This window comes from Dreissena polymorpha, chromosome 16, assembly GCF_020536995.1.
Source record: "Dreissena polymorpha isolate Duluth1 chromosome 16, UMN_Dpol_1.0, whole genome shotgun sequence".
NCBI lineage: Eukaryota > Metazoa > Mollusca > Bivalvia > Myida > Dreissenidae > Dreissena > Dreissena polymorpha.
In genome coordinates this window covers 43,420,848-43,442,664 of record NC_068370.1, presented here as the reverse complement: position 1 = coordinate 43,442,664, position 21,817 = coordinate 43,420,848, and the positions used below count along the sequence as shown (strand labels likewise).

Sequence of the window (21,817 nt, the reverse complement as noted above, 5' to 3'; positions counted from 1 at the left end):
TCTCTCTCTCTCTCTCTCTCTCTCTCTCTCTCTCTCTCTCTCTCTCTCTCTCTCTCTCTCTCTCTCTCTCTCTCTCTTGTTTAACAACGCCTTGACTTACGATTATGCAAATTGGTCTGCGGGCACCATGTCAAAACCAAGGTCGCATGAGCTTTAAGCAAGAAATTTGGTTTATTGATGACTTGTAGAAAATAAGACATAAGATCATCAAACCTGGTTTTGAATTCAAGAGGTAAACGTCCACGGTCACATGTGCGTGCAATACGTCATTAGTTCCCGCACATTATCTCGAAAATACTTCCGCAACTATAGATGCTGTAGGAGGGCTTGGCGTAAAGACAAAGATAACAATGTAAATGTATGCAGTTTTTGTTGACATACGCTGCACAAGCTTCCTTTTCAACCCATTAATTCGTCAAGATAATAGCGATCTCTCAAATTCATAATATGAGTAGTATTGTCCAACACAAAATCTCTGAAGGTTTGCATGAATTATGTCTTTTGAAGTTAACTTTTATGTCGCAAACTTAAAGAAAAGTCGATTCAGCGTGAAATTAAATCTTCCAATCAAGTTTTTAGTATATAAAATGCATTTTTATGACATCAAGTGTCTGTGCATATGTTATAGTGTTTACTTAGTTTTTTTGTACTTAATTGAACATTTTATTCAACATTTAATGTTTACTTGGTTGTTTTATTTACATTAAGAGAAAAAAGTAACTGTTGGATTTAAATTTCGAACCGGTTTCGCTACTCACATGTAATGTATTGAATTTACAAGGCACATTGATCATAGAACACAGTCACAAACTGTTTCATTAATTCATCGAAAAACAGTCCTGTTTCAACATACTCATATACCATGTATCAGTTTGAGAGCTACGCCAATAAATAACTGTCGATTTTTATATTTTTAAATAGATCCACATTTGTGTTCGCAATTAACAAAACTAAAGTACATACATTCTTTGCGCTGATTCAGCTGTTAAAAAATTAAACAATCGTAACTACCAATATTATAATTTAACTTTGAACCATTACAAAAAATCTGTTAAGTATATCTTCGCTCATGGCTGAATATATCTGTCGTCAAGCACCTATAAAGGGGATCTAATGCTATCCACTAAATAACTATTCCTTCATGTAAAGCACCAAACCACAGAAACGACCTGTTATTTGAAAACACTATCGAAAACTAAATTTTCTACTTTTCTAGGTTTGACGAAATTTTGGTTCCCTTTTTATTTCGTTAGCATGTTTTTGTTAGATATTCTTTAAAAATATATATATGAAGGAAGTTTACAATTTTTTGGATACGGTGAACTCCATAAATTTATACTTTCCACCTTTATGAAATTATTTGTTTAAAGGAGGTCTCTACTAAACTTTAAAGGGAAAATCCAGTTTATGCAGAAAGTATTGTCCCTTAATGACACTTCCTCATATGCATTAAGCCCAGTTTTCTCAGAAGGAGGCATACATTATTCCACACTTGCTGTCCTTTGCGTGACTGGGATCTGGAGAAAGTGTTGGAGTTGTGGGTCTTGCTTTTGTTGTTTTGTAGCTCGGCTGTTTTAAAACCCGAGGTATTGTCATAGCCAGCTCGTCAGCCGTCCGCGTCGTGCTAAAAGCGTAACATTGGCTCTAAAATCAAAGTGCTTTCACCTACAACTTTGAAACTTCATATGTAGCTTCACCTTGATGAATTCTACACGCCACGCCCATTTTTGGATCACTAGATCAAAGGTCAAGGTCACTGTGACCTCTAACCAAAATAATTTAAAACCTGTACCCCCAGCCGAGCGTTGGCACCCGCTATGCGGTGCTCTTGTTTCATAATCATTTTGTAATGAGCATAGAGACAACCCATGTGAAAGACTTCATACATTTCTGATAAAAGTGTGCCGATGTCCTGTATACTGTCCGAAACTAATGGTCCTTGTATCATGTGAAAATCAAATATTTGTAAAACTAAAAAAAATATGTTACTTAATGAAAACTTACTGTTTACCTGTTAGAAACATTGATCATTTTACTATGCTCCCATATGACTATTTGAGATAAAAAAGAATGATAAATAACCAACCAATCAAGTGCACTTGCTTTCTTCATGTGAGGTAATATAAAATGAGGGGTTTTAAATGGTGAAGGAATTGGTTTTCAGCCTTTTAACAATTATCTTCGATAATGGGGAACCATGCAAACTTTGCTTTTTCATTGACTTTTTTTTCAAATTTTAAGTGAAAATTACGATCTCAAAAATTAATGAACTGGTCTTATTGGGAGAGTTAAGACTTTGAACATAGAATGAGAAACAAAGTGACAAACATTACAGAATTTACTCATCCTTAGTATGTGAAGTAAAAGAAGATTTTTTAGCACTAGACCTTGATGTTAAATCCACTAGGTATGTTTCAATTGTATATCTGTTGTAAGAGGTTTGTAACCCGTTATACACACCTTGTCTACCATCAGTCAACAGAATTGTTCTGTTCTTATTCCGACTTCTACTCAATCAGAACAGAACAGAACACAACTTTATTTACATCTCAGGCATACAAGTATGCAGTAAGAGGAACAATATATGTGAAGTTATACAATATTTCAATTCACATGTGCTTCGCGGTTAACGGCGTACCGTCAAAATACAGGTACAAGAGACAAAAACAAATAGACAGAAAATTACAACAACAAAAAACAAACAGAAAAACAATGGTTAGTGGGATAATGCAAGGAACAAAATAGCGTTGTATTTTCTTACTCGTATAAATGATGAGAAGTGTTACAAACATCTATAAAATTTACAACACAATTCACAATACAATTCACAATACAATTCACAAAACAATTAACAATACAATTTACACTTCAATTTTATATATGTTCGGACACACACAACTAGGATAAAGGGCGAATTATTTGATGTTTCTTAAAAGGGTGTTAGCGAATTTACTAAATCTATGTAGGTAATCAACATTTTCTGTGGTCATTATATATTTGAGTTTATTTACAGTAGGAACAGGTCTTGAGAACATATTTATATCGATTCTAGCGGTAGTAAAGTGGGTGCAGTTTAAAATGTAATGTTCTTCATTGCCGATATAGCCTTAATTACATAAAGTGCACAGTCTATTTAGTTCGGGTGTGCCGTTCCATCTGCCAGTTTCGATTGGGAAATGATGATTAGCGGTGCGTAGCTTTAATATAGGTACATACTTAGATTTGGGAAGAAGCTTAAGGTAATTCTCAAAATCAAAATTGTTTTTAAATGAATTATAAAATTTTCCTTTGTTTGATTGGTTCAAGTCTACATGCCACTGCTGAATGTATTGATCAATGAGTACACGTTTAACTTGTAATGATAGTGATTTCATACTGGGCGAGTTTTGTTCATGCCACACGATCGATTTGCCTGTCGTATCCAATATTTGTTTAATTTTAGATACCCATTTAAAGTTACGCGAGTTGTTGTTGATAAGGTTAATATACATTTTTTTAGAATATTTATTGTCATTTCCTAAAAGAGTTCTACTCCAAAAGCCTATCATTTTGCTGTAAATAGTGACATGTAGCGGATATCTACCAAGTTCACCGTATAGCATATATGACGGAGTACTTTTACGTGACATAGTAATTTTTCTTAGGAATTCTCTATGTACTCGTTCTATAATGTCTAAATTTTCGTAACCCCATATTTCACAGCCATATGTCAGTATTGGTACAATAGTATGATCAAAAAGTTTTAATGTTAAATCTAGTGGCAGATCTGAATTATTTGCACGGATGTAAAGTAAATGCATTGCTTTTTTAGCTTGTTCGATATTTTGTTGGCGTGCGCTTAGAAATGAACCGTTAGCCGAAAATATGACACCAAGGTATTTGTATTGCTTAACAATTTCGATTTCATTTCTGCCAATGTAAAATTTATAGGGCGCGATGTTTCTAGCCCCAGATATGATTATTTTTGTTTTATTAGTGTTTGCATTGAGTTTCCATTGCGTGCAGTATTCATCAAATGCATTTAAACTTCTTTGAAAATCTTTTTCATCGTCTGACAGAATTATAGTGTCGTCGGCGTATAACAAAACAAGTAGCTTCAGCCAGAGATAAGCACTAGATGGATCAGGTATTTCAACACCTTTACCTTCGCGTATAATAATATGGCTCTCAAGGTCATTTAAAAATATAGAAAAAAGGATCGGTGAAAGATTTTCACCTTGACGAACGCCGTTTTCGCATGGGAAGAACGGAGACGAGCTATGGTCTAGGGAAACACAAGATTTGATATTTTGGTACATGTTATAAATAACATTAAATATTTTTCCTGTAACGGAGCTTGATAGCAGCTTTAAGCAGAGTCCATTTCTCCACACTTTGTCGAAAGCCTGAGAGAAATCTATAAAGGCACAGTACAACTTCTTTTTATTTTTGCGCAGGGTTTCAATTAAAGATTGAAGAACAAATATATGGTCCAAACAAGAGTGATTTTTTTCTAAAACCTGCCTGATTTTCGTTTAAAATTTCATTCGATTCCAAAAATTTGTTAAGTCTCTCATTTAAAATTGACGTGAAGAGTTTTCCAAAACAACTTAATAATGTTATTGGCCTATAGTTATTAGGGTCGCTGCGGTCCCCTTTATTTTTGTAGATAGCATAAATTGTGCCTTCAAGCCAGCTATTAGGCATATGACCAGTATCAAGTATCATGTTGAACAACTTTACATAAATAGCAAGAAACATGTGTTTAGTATTTTTTATGTATTCATTTAGTATGTTATCACTATGCCCAGCTGCTTTTGAATTTTTAAGGCGTTGAATATTCGCTTCAATTTCGGTCTCGGTGTTAGGCCTGTTTAATTCCAGCGTGTCGTACGATACCGGTTCACTTGTACTTAAGTTTAACTCATTGTTTTCGGTGCTATCATTACAATTTATGTTTTTAAAATGAGTATAGAGTATATAGTATAATCACACACCCACAACCTCTGTGATATGAAATACCGGCAAAACCGCAAAAAATCCAAGGTAACAAAGAATTTAATACCATCAAAAATCTTGAAAGACTGATTTCTTTTGCAGAGATATCGAATCTTCAAAAGAAGCCAGTAATGAGCGATGAGCTGGAGAAAATTTTCAAGATGTACACGGAGGAGAAGAGAAGGAAAGAGCAAGCGGTGAACAAGCTGGCAGAGATGATGAACAGGATGGATATCCGTAACCAAGGCAACAAGAAGGAGCTGATGAAGAAGGAGAAGGAGTGCAGGAAACTGCAGCAGGAGCTCCAAATGGTGAGTGGATTATGCACAGAGGTGTGATTTTTCCGCGGATATTTGTGGATCCAATTTTCTCAAGTCATTTCTGCAATTCTGGGAGGGGGTGTACAACATACTTTGAGGCATATTTCATAATTGGCTCAACAATCTTCCAATTATAATAAGTCTTCAATAATGTTTTTGTTTGCTGATTCCTTTGCTCATTGTGTAGTTCTTAAGAATATGAAGATTATCCAAAGAATGAAAAAAATTAATGGGAATGTTTTAAAACAACCATGGATATGAATCAGAAAGAAAAAGTAAAAATAAGCTATTCAAGAACCCGCAGCAGAAGCTGTTCATTGTGTGTGGGCTATGAAGTAAACTGAAAAATGCATCTCGTTTAATAATGCCAGAAAGCTGTAATGCAAGTCTCTTGTTATCCCCCGCCATAGGCGGTGGGATATTGTTTTGGCGTTGTCCGTCCGTCCTTCCGTCTGTCCAGCTGGCATTTTTGTGTCCAGAGCCATATCTTGGAAGTGCTTTGGGGGATTTCCTAGAAACTTGGTATGAGTATATATATGGATAAGAGGATGATGGCATTGTACACCATCGGATAATAACGGAGTAATGGCCCTTTGTCTCTTAAAAAAAAAATGCTTTTTTTGTTTGTCCGGAGCCATATCTTGGAAGTTCTTTGACGGATTTCATTGAAACTTGGTATGAGTATCTATATATATATGGATAAGAGGATGATGCACGTTGGGGTTGTCCATCCGTCCAGAAAACTTTTGTGTCCAGAAGTATGATGGCGGGGGATATCAATTCAACAAATCATCTTGTTTCCCCTGCAGGAGAGAGAGAAGTACAACAAGGTGATGGAGAAGTTCCAGAGGGACCTGTCCGAGAGCCAGGCGGCCCTGTACGAGGAGGGACAGTCACGTACCAAGCTGCAGATGGAGCTAGACGCCAAGGACAGCGAGATAGAGCTGCTGCAACAGAAACTAAACGTGGTCAACCTGGACAGTGCCTCCGTCCACAGTGGCAGTATGGAGGACGGGGATAACTCCAAGCATAACTCCAGCCTCTCATCTCCAGGTATGTATGATATTTATGCCCCCCTTCAAAGAAAAGGGGGTGTATTGTTTTGCACATGTTGGTCGGTCCGTCAGTCGGTCGGTCTGTCGGGCGGTCCGTCGTTCGGTCTGTCCACCAGATGGTTTCCGGATGATAACTCAAGAACGCTTAGGCCTAGGATCATGAAACTTCATAGGTACATTGATCATGACTGGCAGATGACCCCTATTGATTTTAAGGTCACTAGGTCAAAGGACAAGGTCACAGTGACTCGAAATAGTAAAATGGTTTCCGGATGATAACTCAAGAATGTTTATGCCTAGGATCATGAAACGCTATGTTAAGCATGCCATTTATGTAATGTGAATAACCAAAAAGGAATTATTTGTGAACACATTATTTTTATTGTTGAGTCCACAGGCAGAAAGCTGGATATAGAAGTCACATTGGTCGATTAAATATTTGTGTATGCCTCTGAGCTTCTTCGCACTGTAACTTTTAAAATACTTACTATAATCACATGACTAATCTCTGCCTCTGGTTCCCTCCCACTGCAGACAATCATATGGAGGGCTGGCTATCGGTTCCCAACAAACAGAACATTAAGAAGTATGGCTGGAGGAAGCAGTATGTGGTGGTCAGCTCCAGGAAAGTGCTGTTCTACAGTAGCGAGGCCGACAAGCAGAAGTATGCACCCATGCTCGTGCTGGATATAGAGTGAGTGATACATCGTGGATATGAACCTCGCTCTAGGAAAATGGGGCTTAATTCATATGGGTTTACCCTATACCACTTAAATACGTATTTTTACGCATTTGTAGTCCACAAGAAAGTTATATTTAATGTAAGAACTTTCGTACTGCATTCAAGTTTTAAAGGCTTAATTGCAAACCGTTAGATACTAATGAGCAGCAAACAGCATAAAACCTGCACAGACCGCGAGTTACTAGCAGGCTGTTCTGGTTTTATGCTGTTTGCACATAGCCATTTTCACCTGGCTTCTGAGTGGGAAAGGGTTAAGTGTTGTCTCCGATTAGCCTTTGAAGTCCGCTAAAAAGGAACCATCACATATCAAATGACCTCATAATAAGAAATAAAATGACGTCACGATATTACACTTGTTTGTATCAGGAAACATTATGCAGCTCATTTGAGCCTCTGTCTGGGAAATCTTGGCTTAATGCCTGTGCGAAAAGTTTTGTCCAAGATTAGGCTGTGCAGTTGGCAAAGTGGAAAGTGTGGTCCTGAAAAAGCCTGTATAATCGGGGACAACACTTTTAGTGCATACAAAAGCCTGTATAATCTGGGACAACACTTTTAGTGCATACAAAAGCCTGTATAATCTGGGACAACACTTTTAGTGCATACAAAAGCCTGTATAATCTGGGACAACACTTTTAGTGCATACAAAAGCCTGTATAATCTTGTACAACACTTTTAGTGCATACAAAAGCCTGTATAATCTGGGACAATACTTTTAGTGCATACAAAAGCCTGTATAATCTGGTACAACACTTTTAGTGCATACAAAAGCCTGTATAATCTGGTACAACACTTTTAGTGCATATATAAGCCCCATTTCCCCAGAGCAAGGCTCATATTTGTTTGATTTTAGATTGAAAACTTATTTGTGTCTTGTTCTGAGAAAATTGGGCTTAATGCTAAGCGTAAAGTGTCGTCCCAGATTAGCCTGTGCAGTCCGCACACGATAATCAGGGACCATACTTTCTGCTTTTATATATTTTTTTGTTTAAATGATATATTTTCCAAACGTAAAATCAAAAGTGTCGTCCCTGATTAGCCTGTGCAGACTGCACCAGCCAATCAGGGACAAAACTTTACGCACATGAATTTAGCCCTGTTTTTCAGAGGGAAACTCGTAATCTTTAGGTGTCATTATCTCACTGGGCTGGAACACATATCGACGTTACCCGTTTACGATAGACACCTATTTCCGATAGGTTCCGATATTGCGCGTGTTTTTGTTTACTACATGACGTCACAGGTAAACAACTTGCAAGCAAGTGCGTTCGACATCGGCGACTTTTTGTAGCTCAACAATTTCGTGAAAATGCTGCAAATTAAGGTAACAAATTTCTATTACAAGTGTATACGTTTTTAACTGGTTTCTGCTAAGTACACTTTTTGTTACTTAGTAAACAAGGTCTGAATACATCAATTAACTATGAACGCTCAATACGACAGCCATGTTTTGTTTCGTAAACTCCGCCCACTGTAATGTTATGGTTACAATACACTAAATACTTTTGGTGTTCAATGCAATACCCTCTAAAACAAAATCTTCATTTATTTGAAGACACAATTCTCTGTACGGGCACTTGCCATGACTTTATTTTTGAATATTTCTGTGTTCATGTGGTAGGGAAAACATTGTTGTATACTACAAATTCCCTGTTTTGCTTTTAGGTTGGAGACTACATAAGACTTTGACAGTTGGCGGGAAACCATCATCAACTGGAGATATGCCGGCAAAAAGATGGCCATAAAACAGTGACCGCTGATTCGCATTGAGTTCTTTCTTACATATTGGATGACCTATGTTTTTTATTGTTTAAATCATTGCGGCTTGGAATGCTCTTTAAGAAAAGGTATGGTTATGGGGGTGTCTACGTGCAAAAGTTTGACTTTATTTTTTGTTAAAGTTATTGCTTTTACATTGAAATTGTGCAGGAAATCTTTTGGTATGTTGTGACCTTATGGGTAAAGTTCCTCAATGATTATTGTAAAATACTACAACCTACTGTAAACACGGGTTATAAATTAACATGTTTTGCTTAGACTAATTATATCGGAATGGATTTCGATTGCTCATAATATGGTTTTAGTTCTGTAAATTGACATCAATACATTGATAAATCATACAACACATACTGCTACTCTGCTGGGTATACAGCAAAGGCAAAAACTGAGGAACAAATCATTTTGTTTAAAGCTGAAATCTCCTACTTCCCGGGGACCCACGCATGCAAGGCGGCGTTCGTATTCACCGACAACTCTAACTAGGGCATACATGGCAGTTACAGAGGATAATATCCCCGTATATAGGGCTTCAAAGATATATGGAGTGCCTCTTACCACGTTGCGCGATCGCGTAGACAGTAGAGTGTCGGTTAATAGCGTAAAAAATGGACCCGCACCGCTGCTTAGCCTCAGTGAGGAACAGCTTCTGGTCGAGCATGTAAAAGGTCTAGCGCGTGTCGGGTACGGGTACACTCGAGCAGAAATATGCACCCAGGCGTCCGACTTCGCTGTTTACCTTGGAAAACGGGGAAGGGAAGAGAAACCACTCAGCCTCAAATGGTTCTATGGCTTCATGGGCAGGTGGCCAGGACTCAAAGTTGTTAAGCTATCCGGACTTTCTGAACAACGAGCAAGGTGTGCTTCTAAGGAGGTGATCCTGAACTACTTTGAAGAACTGAAAACTATCTTCGACAAGTACGAGTTGCACAACAAACCTCACCTTGTGTACAACATCGACGAAAAGGGTATAAATACCGAATATAGACCACTAAACATTGTAGCTGGCTTCGACGCACGTCCTCAAGTGGTGATGGCCGAACGATCGAAAACGGTGACAGTGATCGGTGGAGGAAATGCTCTTGGTTCCCAGATACCGCCATTCTTTGTATTTCCCGGTCAACGGATGCTACCGGAGCTTATGGTCGGAAAGAGTGAAGGGACTGAATGCATGATGACGCAATCTGGTTGGTCAAACAGCGAAGTGTTTCTTCGCTATATGAAGACACACTTCTTGAAATATGCCATGGACCGCAACCAAGAAGATACCACATTGGTGTTGTACGATGGCCACAAGAGTCACATCTCTATTGAACTCATTGAATGGGCAAAAGAGAACAGAATAATACTATTCGTTCTACCACCTCACTGTTCCCATATTTTACAGCCCATGGATGTCGGTTGTTTCGGCCCATTCCAAAAGAAATACAACTAGGAATGTTTAACGTACTCCAGACTGCACCACCAATGTGTGACCCGGAACGATGTTTGCAAATTGGCGTGCAAAGCATACACTGTAGCTCTGTCGCCTGTCAACTTGCAAGCATCGTTCAGGAAGACTGGAATTTATCCGTTGCAGAATGCCATTGATGCGGTGACTAGTCTTGGCGATGCCATAGCACCTTCAGAGCTGTATGCAGCCACTTGTGAAAAGCTGGCTTCTGGTGCGGATAACATTATCCAACATGAACCTGACATAAACGACGGTGCAAAGTTCTTCAGTGATTTCCCCACTGAAGTTTCGAAGAAAGTGTCCAAACCCCGCCGAAATATCCACAAGCTTGTTGGTGGCAAAGCAATGACGGAAGACAACACGTTCAATGCTGTGCGTCAATACATTGCCGAGTCCGCCACCCGCCCATCGACCGCTGGCAAGGCAACAACTACAGGCAGTCCAGTAGCAGTACCATCACGTGCAATACAGACCAGTGATGATGACTCCATGTCCGTGGATGAAGATGTGACGGACGATGAGAAATGTTGCATGTGCAAGAAGTACAACTGCACTTCAAAAGATGGACAGTCTCTTGCAATTTACACATGGGCGCAATGTGATGTATGCCAACACTGGACACACCTTAAATACTGCACACCAGTCAAAGTAGTCCGGAGAAACACCTCTTTCAAATGCCCATGTTGTTAAATAAGTTTTTGTTTTGTTTTAAAGTTGCGATTTCAATGAATATTGTTTCTTTATTGAATTTGTTTATAGTGTTAGTGCATTTGCACCGATGTTTCGTAAGTCAGTGCTTGAAATGACGTCACGATATGACTATTCATGAAACTATCGGAAACCGGTGTCGCACTTTCTGTTTTTTACAGTTTTTGACGTACGTTTGTTTTTATTGTTAAATTCCCTTATTTTGGCTCGTTTGTTCCCGTTTTTCGTTGTAAATTACACTTTTAGCATTATCTTGATGATGCAGTGACAGAAAAGACGACAATAAACACAGAACAAAATTTAAGGTGAGTTTTATTGTTAAATTATCGGAAACTGGTAACGCTAGGATACCCCCCCCCCCAGTGCAGCCTGCAGGATGTATTGTAATTTCGAAATGTTTTGCTGTGAGGCGTAAATAAATAGGTCTAAACAATGTTTCTTTTATACCTAATGATAAAATATGACATTTTTGCTGTGAAATAACAGCAGTGAAAATAACACAATTGTTGAAAAGAACAAATTTTCGGAATTCCTTTTGCTATTTTAGATTATCATATCAAAGAGTACTTCCCTTGTTTATATCCTTGTTTATATTTTTTCTATGATCACGAGTGAAGAAAATTCGATATTTCACTGAATCCAACACGTTTTAGTTTTGTGCTTTTTTACCGTTTATTTACACTGTAAAAGAGTTTAATTGAAGAATTTCCCTGGAATAATGACGTAATTTCGTCAACAAAATGACATCATATCAATGTATTGAGGCACGCCACGGGAGAAACTCCGAGAAAGGGTAACTTTTCAGCAAAAGGGAAACTGCTGTTAATTATTTTCTTGAAAAGGGGGCACAAAAGAAACAGAAAATTTGTTCATGTCCGTGTAAGATCGTTTGTTATTTCACTCGTGATCATAGAAAAATAATATTTTCACTCGTGAAAATATATTTTCTATGATCACTCATGAAATAACAAACAATCTTACACCGACATGAACAAATATCCTCTATATATTTCATCAAATGATCGTTCACTGCTTCTGCATTATGTGATTGTTTTGCTTTGCAGGAAGCTGTACCATGTGCGGTCAGTATGTCAAGGAGATGTCTATTGGGCAGATGCAAAAGACATTCCCAGAATATTCCAGGTACAAATCATTGAACTTGATATGAATTTAATCATTTTTGTATGCCCCCAAAGGAGGGCATATACTAGTGATCGGACTGTCTGTCTCTCAGTCCGTCTGTCAGTCTGTCAGTCAGTCAGTCTGTCAGTCTGTGCGTCCGTTCGAAAACTTTAACAATGGCCATAACTTTTGCAATATTGAAGATACCAACATGATATTTGGGATGCATGTGTATCTCATAAAGCTGCACATTTTGAGTGGTGAAAGGTCAAGGTCATCCTTCAAGGTCAAAAGTAAAAAAATACAACCCAAGAGAAGTAATAAGCTTTAAAAGGGAGATAATTTCTAAACCTGCCAAATGATATTTTGATATTTTATTTCAAAGCGGCGCACTAGGGGGGCATTGTGTTTCTGACAAACACCTCTCTTGTTTTAGATTGCTTGCTTTTTATTTTCAAAATAAATATGATAATATTGAGTAAAAAAGACACAAAATTCTGAAACTGGAAATGCATTGTGCATTAACATATTGTGTGTGCGGTAGATAGCATTGCATCAGCCAATTTATTTGGGTATTACTGGTTCATAATTTCATGAGAACCAGGCTGATCCATATGTCACAGGTTCATTTTTGGCTTTTGGAAGTTTTCTATAGATTTTGCCCAAATGCGCCAAGTTCAGGTTTTACTTGAGGGAAAGAGACTCAAAAACGTGTCAATAAGTCTTTGGCTTCGGATGCAATTGATCTTAAATGAATATCCCCAATATTTCAAATCATCCCACTGAATATGCCACATGATTTGCAGTTAGAGTATTTCATACTTCAGAACATATGACCCATGACATGCCAAAATGGGTCTCTTTTGGCCGAATGTGCATTCTGATGAAGAGCAGCTTTGTCCTTTAAAGGGATCTTTTCACGCTTTGGTAAATTGACAAAATTGAAAAAAGTTGTTTCAGATTCGTAAATTTTCGTTTTAGTTATGATATTTGTGAGGAAACAGTAATACTGAACATTTACCATGGTCTAATATAGCCATTATATGCATCTTTTGACGATTTTAAAACCTAAAAATTATAAAGCGTTGCAACGCGAAACGATTTAATAATTTGGAGAGTTCTGTTTTTGTCGTTAAATTTTGTGAAACTACGAAGATTGCTTATATAAGGTATAAAATACTTCAGGAATATGTACTCGGCGGAATAGCTCAGTAGGCTAAAGCGTTTTTACTGCAGGACTCTGGCAGGACTCCAGGTGTCACTGGTTCGAAACCTGGTCCGGGCAATGTTCTTTTCCTTTTTTAAATTTTATTCTTGATATTTTACTGGAGCTTTTACGATCCAATGTTTACATTTATCGATATAAAGCATTTAATGAATAAGTTAAAAAATGCCAAAATCTGTGAAAAGGCCCCTTTAATGAGATAACTAAACCATTCAAGACTTAACTGTGGAAAGTGTAGCTTCTGATTAGACTGCTCTTAAAAGAATCATTTTCGCATGACACAGGTCATATCGATTTTCATTCTTTTTTTCAAAAGAGCATGAGGCCTTGTTTGTTATTTCAAAAGGTTAATTAATCTTTTAACAATAAGGGTATAAACACCTGTACATATCTGTTCTAGGTGCTGTATGGTACTGAAGGTGAGAAAAGGAAATCTGAGGAGAACCCAGGGGAAATAAACAACCAGGTAGGCACATCAGGGGTAAATCTGTCATAGTTACGAGCCAGGTAGGCACATCAGCGGTTCATCTGTCATAGTTACGGGCCAGGTAGGCACATCAGGGTACATCTGTCATAGTTACGGGCCAGGTAGGCACATCAGCGGTACATCTGTCATAGCTACGGGCCAGGTAGGCATATCAGCAGTACATCTGTCATAGTTACGGGCCAGGTAGGCACATCAGCGTTACATCTGTCATAGTTAGGGGCCAGGTATGAACATCAGCGGTACATCTGACATAGTTACAGGCCAGCTAGGTACATCTGTCATACACTACGTCTAGCGCGATTTCTGCCATCCACCTCACTCCCACCGTGTACAATTTTTCGTGAGCGTGGAAAATCACCGCGATCGGAAGGTGTTTCCATCATGATAGATCGCGTCAACAGTGGCTGAACACCGTGGGCGTTATCGGGAAATCGATCTCACGGTGGACCACCATGATCGCGGTGGATCACCGCGGCCTCGGTGGTTTGTGGTGAAATACAGGTAAATGTGAATGAACATGTATATTTTGATATTGTAGACCGTATAATTCTTGCAAATTTCTAGAATGGTTTGTTACATTTGTATGTACATGTGTATACATTGTAACTAGATTGTTGACAATCGTCATTATTTTCTATTGTTTACCCTCGTTCCAGAATCATTTGACATGTTGTACATCGAGCGTGATGTACTTATGTTTTGTTTCTACAGTTTCTGCGTGAAGATTTACTTGTTGTTTATTTAAGGAATTGTTTGTTTTTGTTAAAATTTCGAAAATGCTTTCTCGTTTGTGCACTTATAACTTGCGGTATCCGGACAAACGGCACCCGGACAATCGGCACCCAGTGTTTTTTTGCATACGCGGACAGTCGGCACCCTGTAAATTTGTCGACCCGGACAATCGGCACCCGATTTAATTGTATACCAGGACAAACGGCACCAGATTTAATTGTATACCCGTACAAACGGCACCCGATTAAATGCGATCGATAAAGCCCGTCAGCACCTTGTTGAACTAATTCGTCTAATCCGCTAATTGCTTTGGTGAAAGAGATGATTAATAAATCCCGTCAACAAACTGTGTTATCAAACCAAGTCGAAGTCCAAAATTTTATTGCATAAACATAATACAATGTTACAGCACAATAAATACTAGTGACATAATATAAGTGTGAATTGATAAACGTTATCTGCTAATTTGTTTAATAACACCACTACACAATTTACAAATATCAAAGACCAGATGTTTATAAAAAAAATAGACACGATATTTTACCGAGCGGAACTGAATTTTTTATTAAGATCGGATTTAGTGTTCGTGTGTCGTATCATCATGAATAGATATCGTTGCAGGAAATTAAAATGATCCGTTGTCAAACGAAAGTACGGTTGACATTAAATTCATTATTTTTCTCTTTATGCGATATTGTGTTAGTATGTTGATGCTGCATTAACATTTCTTAAAATTGACAAGAAAAAATGGCGATTATTTTATCCGACGACATAAACAAAAATTTGCCTCTACAAGTTTTCCAGAGAGTGCAAAACGCGTGCAAATCGGGCCATCAAGCAGGAAAAATCGGTATCGAGATTACTGTGTACACACTCGACCCTGTGTATTGTCAAATACGCGCCAATTAACTTGTGCGACATCGTGGCCTAGAGCGTTTTTCTCAATCAGTGTCCGACAGAAGTGATACATTTCGGAAAATTTCTTTTATCTCCCTGTGCTTTACCAATTATCGGTAACTGTTAGATCTTCATTATTTTTTCGCAAATTATTATTTAATCGTCACTATTGAAAATCGCAGTGAATATTGTCGGCTGGTTTTGTTTTTCATGCTGTTTGTTTTTTGCAATAAGATTACATTGAACATTGCATGATGAAATAATAATGTAATCTCTATCAACTAATTATCCCCGTAATTACCGCTATGTGTCGTCACAATTTACAAATGCGTTTCGTTTCATCAATTTTGCAAATTTTGTTAACGAATCGTTTAACCGTCGTCGCTTGTTTTAATCAATAACAAGCGTGAATCGATTTAAAATTAAAACCGGTGCATCCGATGTATTACTTCAAGCGCGGCGGATCAACCTCACCATTACCCAAACAAAATATATGTACATGTATACAATATATAATTTGAAAGCACCACAATGCACGGAGATGGTAGTTTTTATCGCAACGATTCTGTCCATATATATAGCTATGACCGGGGACTTTAAATAGGGTGCCGATTGTCCGGGTGCCGTTTGTCCGGATACCGCAAGCTATATGTGCACAAACGAGGAAGCATTTCCGAAATTTTAACAAAAACAAACAATCCTTTAAATAAACAACAAGTAAATCTTCACGAAGAAACTGTAGAAACAAAACATAAAGTACATCACGCTCGATGTACGACTTGTTAAATGATTCTGGAACGAAACAATAGAAAATAATGACGATTGTTAACAATCAAGTTACAAAGTATACAAATGTACATACAAATGTAACAAAACATTTTAGAACTTTGCAAAAATTATACGGTCTGCAATATCGAAATATACATGTTCATTCACATTTACCTGTATTTCACCGCGAACCACTGAGGCCGCGGTGGTCCACTGCGATTATGGTGGCCCACCGTGAGATCAATTTCCCGATGACACCGAGACTGACACCGCAATTCGCCACGGCGAAATAACCGTGTTCAACGGTGTATCGTGGTGAGACAGTAATTGTCCACTCTGGGCTGAATCACGGTGATGCGATGTGGATGGCAGAAATCGCGCTAGACGTAGTGTAGTTAGGGGCCAGGTAGGAACATCAGCGGTACATCTGTCATAGTTATGGGCCAGGTAGGCACATCAGCGATACATCTGTCATAGTTACAAGCCAGGTAGGCACATCAGCGGTACATCTGTCCAAGTAAGGGGCCAGGTAGGCACACATCAGCGGTACATCTGTCATAGTTACGGGCCAGGTAGGCACATCAGCAGTACATCTGTCATAGTTACGGGCCAGGCAGGTACATCAGCAGTACATCCGTCATAGTTACGGGCCAGGTAGGCACATCAGCAACATCTGTCATATTTACAGGCCAGGTAGGCACATCAGCAGTACATCTGTCATAGTAAGGGGCCAGGTAGGCACATCAGCAGTACATCTGTCATAGTTAGGGGCCAGGTAGGTACATCAGCGGTATATCTGTCAAAGTAAGGGGCCAGGGCCCAGTATCAATAACATTCTCGGTAGATGAGATTTGAGTATCCAGCAGAGTGTTTAGAATGTCAGCCAGCTCACGAACAATGTTAAATCTAAGCTATAGGATTGTGCACAAATTTCTTCCTCGAGCTCAGGGTTAAGTCAGACTCAAGCTCAGGGTTAAGTCAGACTCAAAGCTCAAAAAGCTTTTATGAATACCAAATTGATCATAATGGGCGAACTCATCTCAACAATTTAGAAAGCACACAAAGTTGAGTCAGAATATTGACTGTTTGTGATACAAGGCCCTGACTTGCTAGCTCAGTTTTTTTAATGCAGGACTTGCAATCCAGCGTGTGTGATTCTATGCATTTTCGCCTTGGCTGCCTAACTTTTCTGCGGAAAGGTCATGAAATTATTTAAACCGCCATTCTTTTCCTGCCTCTGATGCAGCTAGGGCAGTTGCGTGTTAATCTAGATTAGGTAATAGTGCTTAGACATTCATTGAGCTGGTTAACTGGCAGAAAACAGCTTGATTTGGTGTAAAATCCCTACAAACTGATGAACCAACAACCAAAAGTATTGGAAACTTTTGTTTTGTTTTGATAGTTGATAAATTGTTGGTGCTTTAAATGTTTAAATTATATGTATTGCAATGACATTTATGAAAAACTTAACTTCTTTCTCTACGCTCGCACATCTTCCAATCAATTGTAAACATTAAATAATCTGGTTTGTGTGTGTTCCAGCCAAAGACGGGTGCTATTGACCATAAGGGTCACGAGTTTATAGACCTCCATTTCCGTACGCCCACCACATGTGATTCCTGCAACAAGCCAATGTGGCACATGCTTCATCCACCCAACGCCATGGAGTGCAGACGTAAGTGACTAATACCAGTTTTAAAGAGTGTAGATGGTAGCGAACAAAAAATCTGCTTAATGTTTTTAGAGCTTAAGAAGCTGTAGACATAAGTGACAAATACTGGCTGTTATGATTTAAGTGCTTAAGAGAGTGTAGTCATAAGTGAAAAAATACCAGCTTTAATGATTTTAGAGCTGAAGAGAGTGTACACGTAAGCAACAATAGCTGTTCTAATTATTTTTGGGCCTAAGATACAACTCCACTGAGGCCTTAGCTTGTTTTATTGAGAATGTTTTAAAATGAACGGAAATATTTCGTATTAATCTCAACTTGGAACAATTCAATGAATTGAATGTCAGATAACTGATTGTCTTAATGCTTGAATGAATATTGATTAAACACCAAACCATTTATAGTTTAATTTGTCAAAGCTCTAGTCAATCTGATAATGATCTGCAGTGCATTCAGATTGATTTTGTTATTTTTTTTGAAAATTGTCCATAATCATGCATTCTATTTTTGCTGCAAAGAGCAAGTGGAATAATTCAACTAGTTAAGCAAACTGTAGTCTTACTGGTATTTGAATATGTTTATTTACACTATGCATGGTGGGAAATTTGTTGTCAGCTAAAATGTTGTCTGCTGAATTTCTAAAATTAGCATTTTCTTCCATTTTTGTCAAAGAATACTATCAGAATAGCAAACAGTTTGGATCCTGATGAGACACCCCGTTCTGTGGCGTCTCACTGGATCCAAACTGTTTGCAAAGGCCTTCAAAATTCGGTTCCAGCACTGAAAGGGTTAAATGTTTATAAAGAAAAGTTTCACAAATCATTCTACATGTTTATATTTTCATTTTATTAAATATTTTGTTTCAGGTTGTCACTTCAGGGTGCATAAAGACCACTTTGACAAAAAGGAAGAGTTTGTTGGTTACTGCAAAGGTAAAAAAAAAAATACAAACAAGTATAATGCCCCCAATTTATGAAATGAACCTCTCTCTCTTGAGGGGCCTGATGCAACTACACTTAACGTCACAAAAGTATGACTTCCTTTGAAAGAAAAATACCCTTAAAGCCAAAAGTGTCATCCCTGAATAGCTTTTTCAGCATGCACAGGCTTATATAGGATGGCACTTCACACACATGTATTGAGAACGGTTTTAACAGAGCACAGCTGAAATGTATTTTCTTTAACATATTGTTTGTATTTTGACCATTTCTATTTGATAGATATTTATCATTAAAACATTGTAGACATGTTTTGCAGATTCTTGCCTACCTATTAACTTCAGTGACTGTTGCTGCTTTAATAGGATGCAGTTTTAATTTCTCGGCTAAGGCGGAGGGATATATAATTGGCGTTGTCCGTCAGTCTGTCTGTCAGTGCGTCTGTCTCTCACAAGCTGTTTATGGCTATATCTCAGACCAATATACGATGTCAACATGAATCTTAATGGGTGTATATATATATATGCCCTTTGTTGTTTTTGTATGCTGTAATTGTTAAGGGCCATATCTCAGATAACATGCAAGATTTCAACCTTAAACTTCATGTGTGAATAGATATCAATGACGTAAAGTGCCACGCAGAAGAACCGTAACCTTACACTTTCTTAAATAAGAGTTATTGTGATTTGTTTTTTTTTTAAGTTCTGCATCCATCCATAAACAAAATGTATTTTGCGGGGGATATGAATTTAATGTATTTGCTTGTTTGTATTAAAATGACAACACACCATGATTTTTTTTAAAGAAAACGTTGCATTTTGAAATAAACTAGGGTTACAGTTGACAATAAAATTGTGCTTTTAGTAATATTATGTATAATAAATAATAGTATATACAAACATTAATTCTATAAATGAGTGTTCCAGTGAAATGTGATAAGAACATACATAAACATACTGACAATAATTTTATCAATGTGCTTTTTTAGTAAGATTAGATGAGAACATAAAAAATACTGACAATAATTCTATCAATTTGTGTTTTCAGTTAACTGTGATCAGAACATCCAAGCGAAGGAACTGCTGCTTCTGGCAGATACTTCAGAAGACCAGAAGACATGGGTGAAGCACCTGAGCAAGAAAATCTCCAAGAAAGGCATTATCAGCCAGGGAACATTAGGGTACGTCTTACAAACAATAGTTGCATTTGATAGCATTTCAATACCAAAACTACAATAAAATGAAAAGATAGCGCATCATATAGTTAGAGATATTAAGTTCGAACCATTTGTTCATGTTGATCATCAACATTTGTTCTCTCGTTATGTATTTCACCAGTATCAATGAAACTTAAAGAATCCTGCAGTACGGATTGCTGGGAGTGTTCCTATCATGATAAGGTTTGCTTGACTTTTACCTGTCGCATTACAAGTCAGACATTTCATAATAATTTTAATCTGGTCTTACTTTATTTATGCCCTTGCAAATGAAGGTTAAAGATTGTTACATTTGAGTCACACTGTTGGTCAGATTTTTGCTCGGTCAGTCTGCATACAATATTAAAGGCCTTGCTTGGGGAAAATGGGACATAATAAATGTGTGCAAAGTGTTGTCCCAGATTAGTGTGTGACACTCTCTGCCTTAACAGGATATTCAATAATAACAGACCTTCTTTAAACAAAAAATGCCATTAAAGCATAAAGGCACGACACTTAACACACATGCATATTTTTTTCAGAGCACAGCTCTATTATGAGTTTGTGATGTGAAATATCCACAATCCTCAACCGATTAAATTGAAACTTAAAAACTGTCACATTTTAAGTGCTAAGTTATCCACATATTCCGTGGATTTATTTTCTCTTCCACATAGCTGCCAAAGTAGTGCGGAGGTATTAGTCAAGTTTATGACAAAATGTCTAATGTATTACTAGTTTGTAAAAGTTACTAGTTTGTAAACATCATTAATAAATATTTTAAATTGCATTTTCATATGTGGCATACAAAAGTAACATAAGTGATTTTTGATAACAATATAAAGAAGTGAAACTCCAGCTGCTGGGGCAGTATTGAATTTTCATTAAAAACAATTAGTTGGTCCTTTATTTAAGGCAAGTGACCGATTGCCCAAACAGTACAAAACAGCACAATACAAACCAACATAAACACAACATATGAATAAAGCTGGGGTCAGCGCCTTGGAACGGTCAATGCAAAGCATTGGGGGTTTAAACCGGTTATAGAGCGCTCAACCTCACACTTGGCCCAACAATATTCATAATACATTTAAGTGTAAATAAAATTTAACGTCATAGCATTGTAACTCAAATCACTTGGCCCAACAATATTCATAATACATTTAAGTGTAAATAAAATTTAACGTCATAGCATTGTTACTCAAATCAAACAATAATAAAAGGGAATTAAAACGCATTCAATTTAATTACAATTTAATTACTCAATGGTATTGAAGATACCAGAACAACAGAGTTACAACTTTTTGACGAACGATAAAATGAAACTACAAACAAGTGACGAAGTGTCAGCTACATTCCTTCTTTATAGAAAAAGATTAAAAAATATAGCGTCATTAAGTTAATATTTCAGATAATCATCGCGCAAATACAGGAAGAAGCAGCAATAATGGGTGTAAACATTCCATATTACATTGCTTGGTTGTTTATGTGACTGCTAAAAATTAAATTGATAATAATTTAATAAAAAAAGAAACGCCTATCAGAGAGAAAATATAAATAAAATTGAACGTTATAAACCCAATGACCTATGCATGTAGCTTACATGTACCCAGGAACAGAGAAAGAGTTATGACGTAATTGACAGGCGAAGACACAATGACGTCAAAAAAATCCAGGGGCGGTACTGTAAAGTAATAATAAAATTATTAATGGGGGCTACTGCAAAATTGTACTACTAATAAAACAAGTTTAGTTG

General features: G+C 37.5%; 2 protein-coding genes and 1 long non-coding RNA gene across 6 annotated transcripts in view; 2 read left to right on the top strand and 1 right to left on the bottom strand.

Annotated features, from left to right (window-relative positions):
* Positions 1-21,817, bottom strand: part of LOC127862065 (uncharacterized) — a 486,885-nt gene that overhangs the window by 22,094 nt on the left and 442,974 nt on the right. The window lies entirely within an intron of this gene.
* Positions 1-21,817, top strand: part of LOC127862021 (rho-associated protein kinase 2-like) — a 461,134-nt gene that overhangs the window by 251,360 nt on the left and 187,957 nt on the right. The window lies entirely within an intron of this gene.
* The window catches only part of LOC127862048 (rho-associated protein kinase 1-like), a 184,702-nt gene continuing 168,125 nt past the window's right edge, over positions 5,241-21,817 (top strand). Inside the window, exons 1-8 of the mRNA XM_052400995.1 lie at positions 5,241-5,288; positions 6,107-6,350; positions 6,887-7,046; positions 12,093-12,171; positions 13,776-13,841; positions 17,802-17,934; positions 18,795-18,860; positions 19,914-20,046. Coding sequence (XP_052256955.1) covers positions 5,241-5,288; positions 6,107-6,350; positions 6,887-7,046; positions 12,093-12,171; positions 13,776-13,841; positions 17,802-17,934; positions 18,795-18,860; positions 19,914-20,046 — 929 coding nt within the window. The remainder of the gene's footprint in view (positions 5,289-6,106; positions 6,351-6,886; positions 7,047-12,092; positions 12,172-13,775; positions 13,842-17,801; positions 17,935-18,794; positions 18,861-19,913; positions 20,047-21,817) is intronic.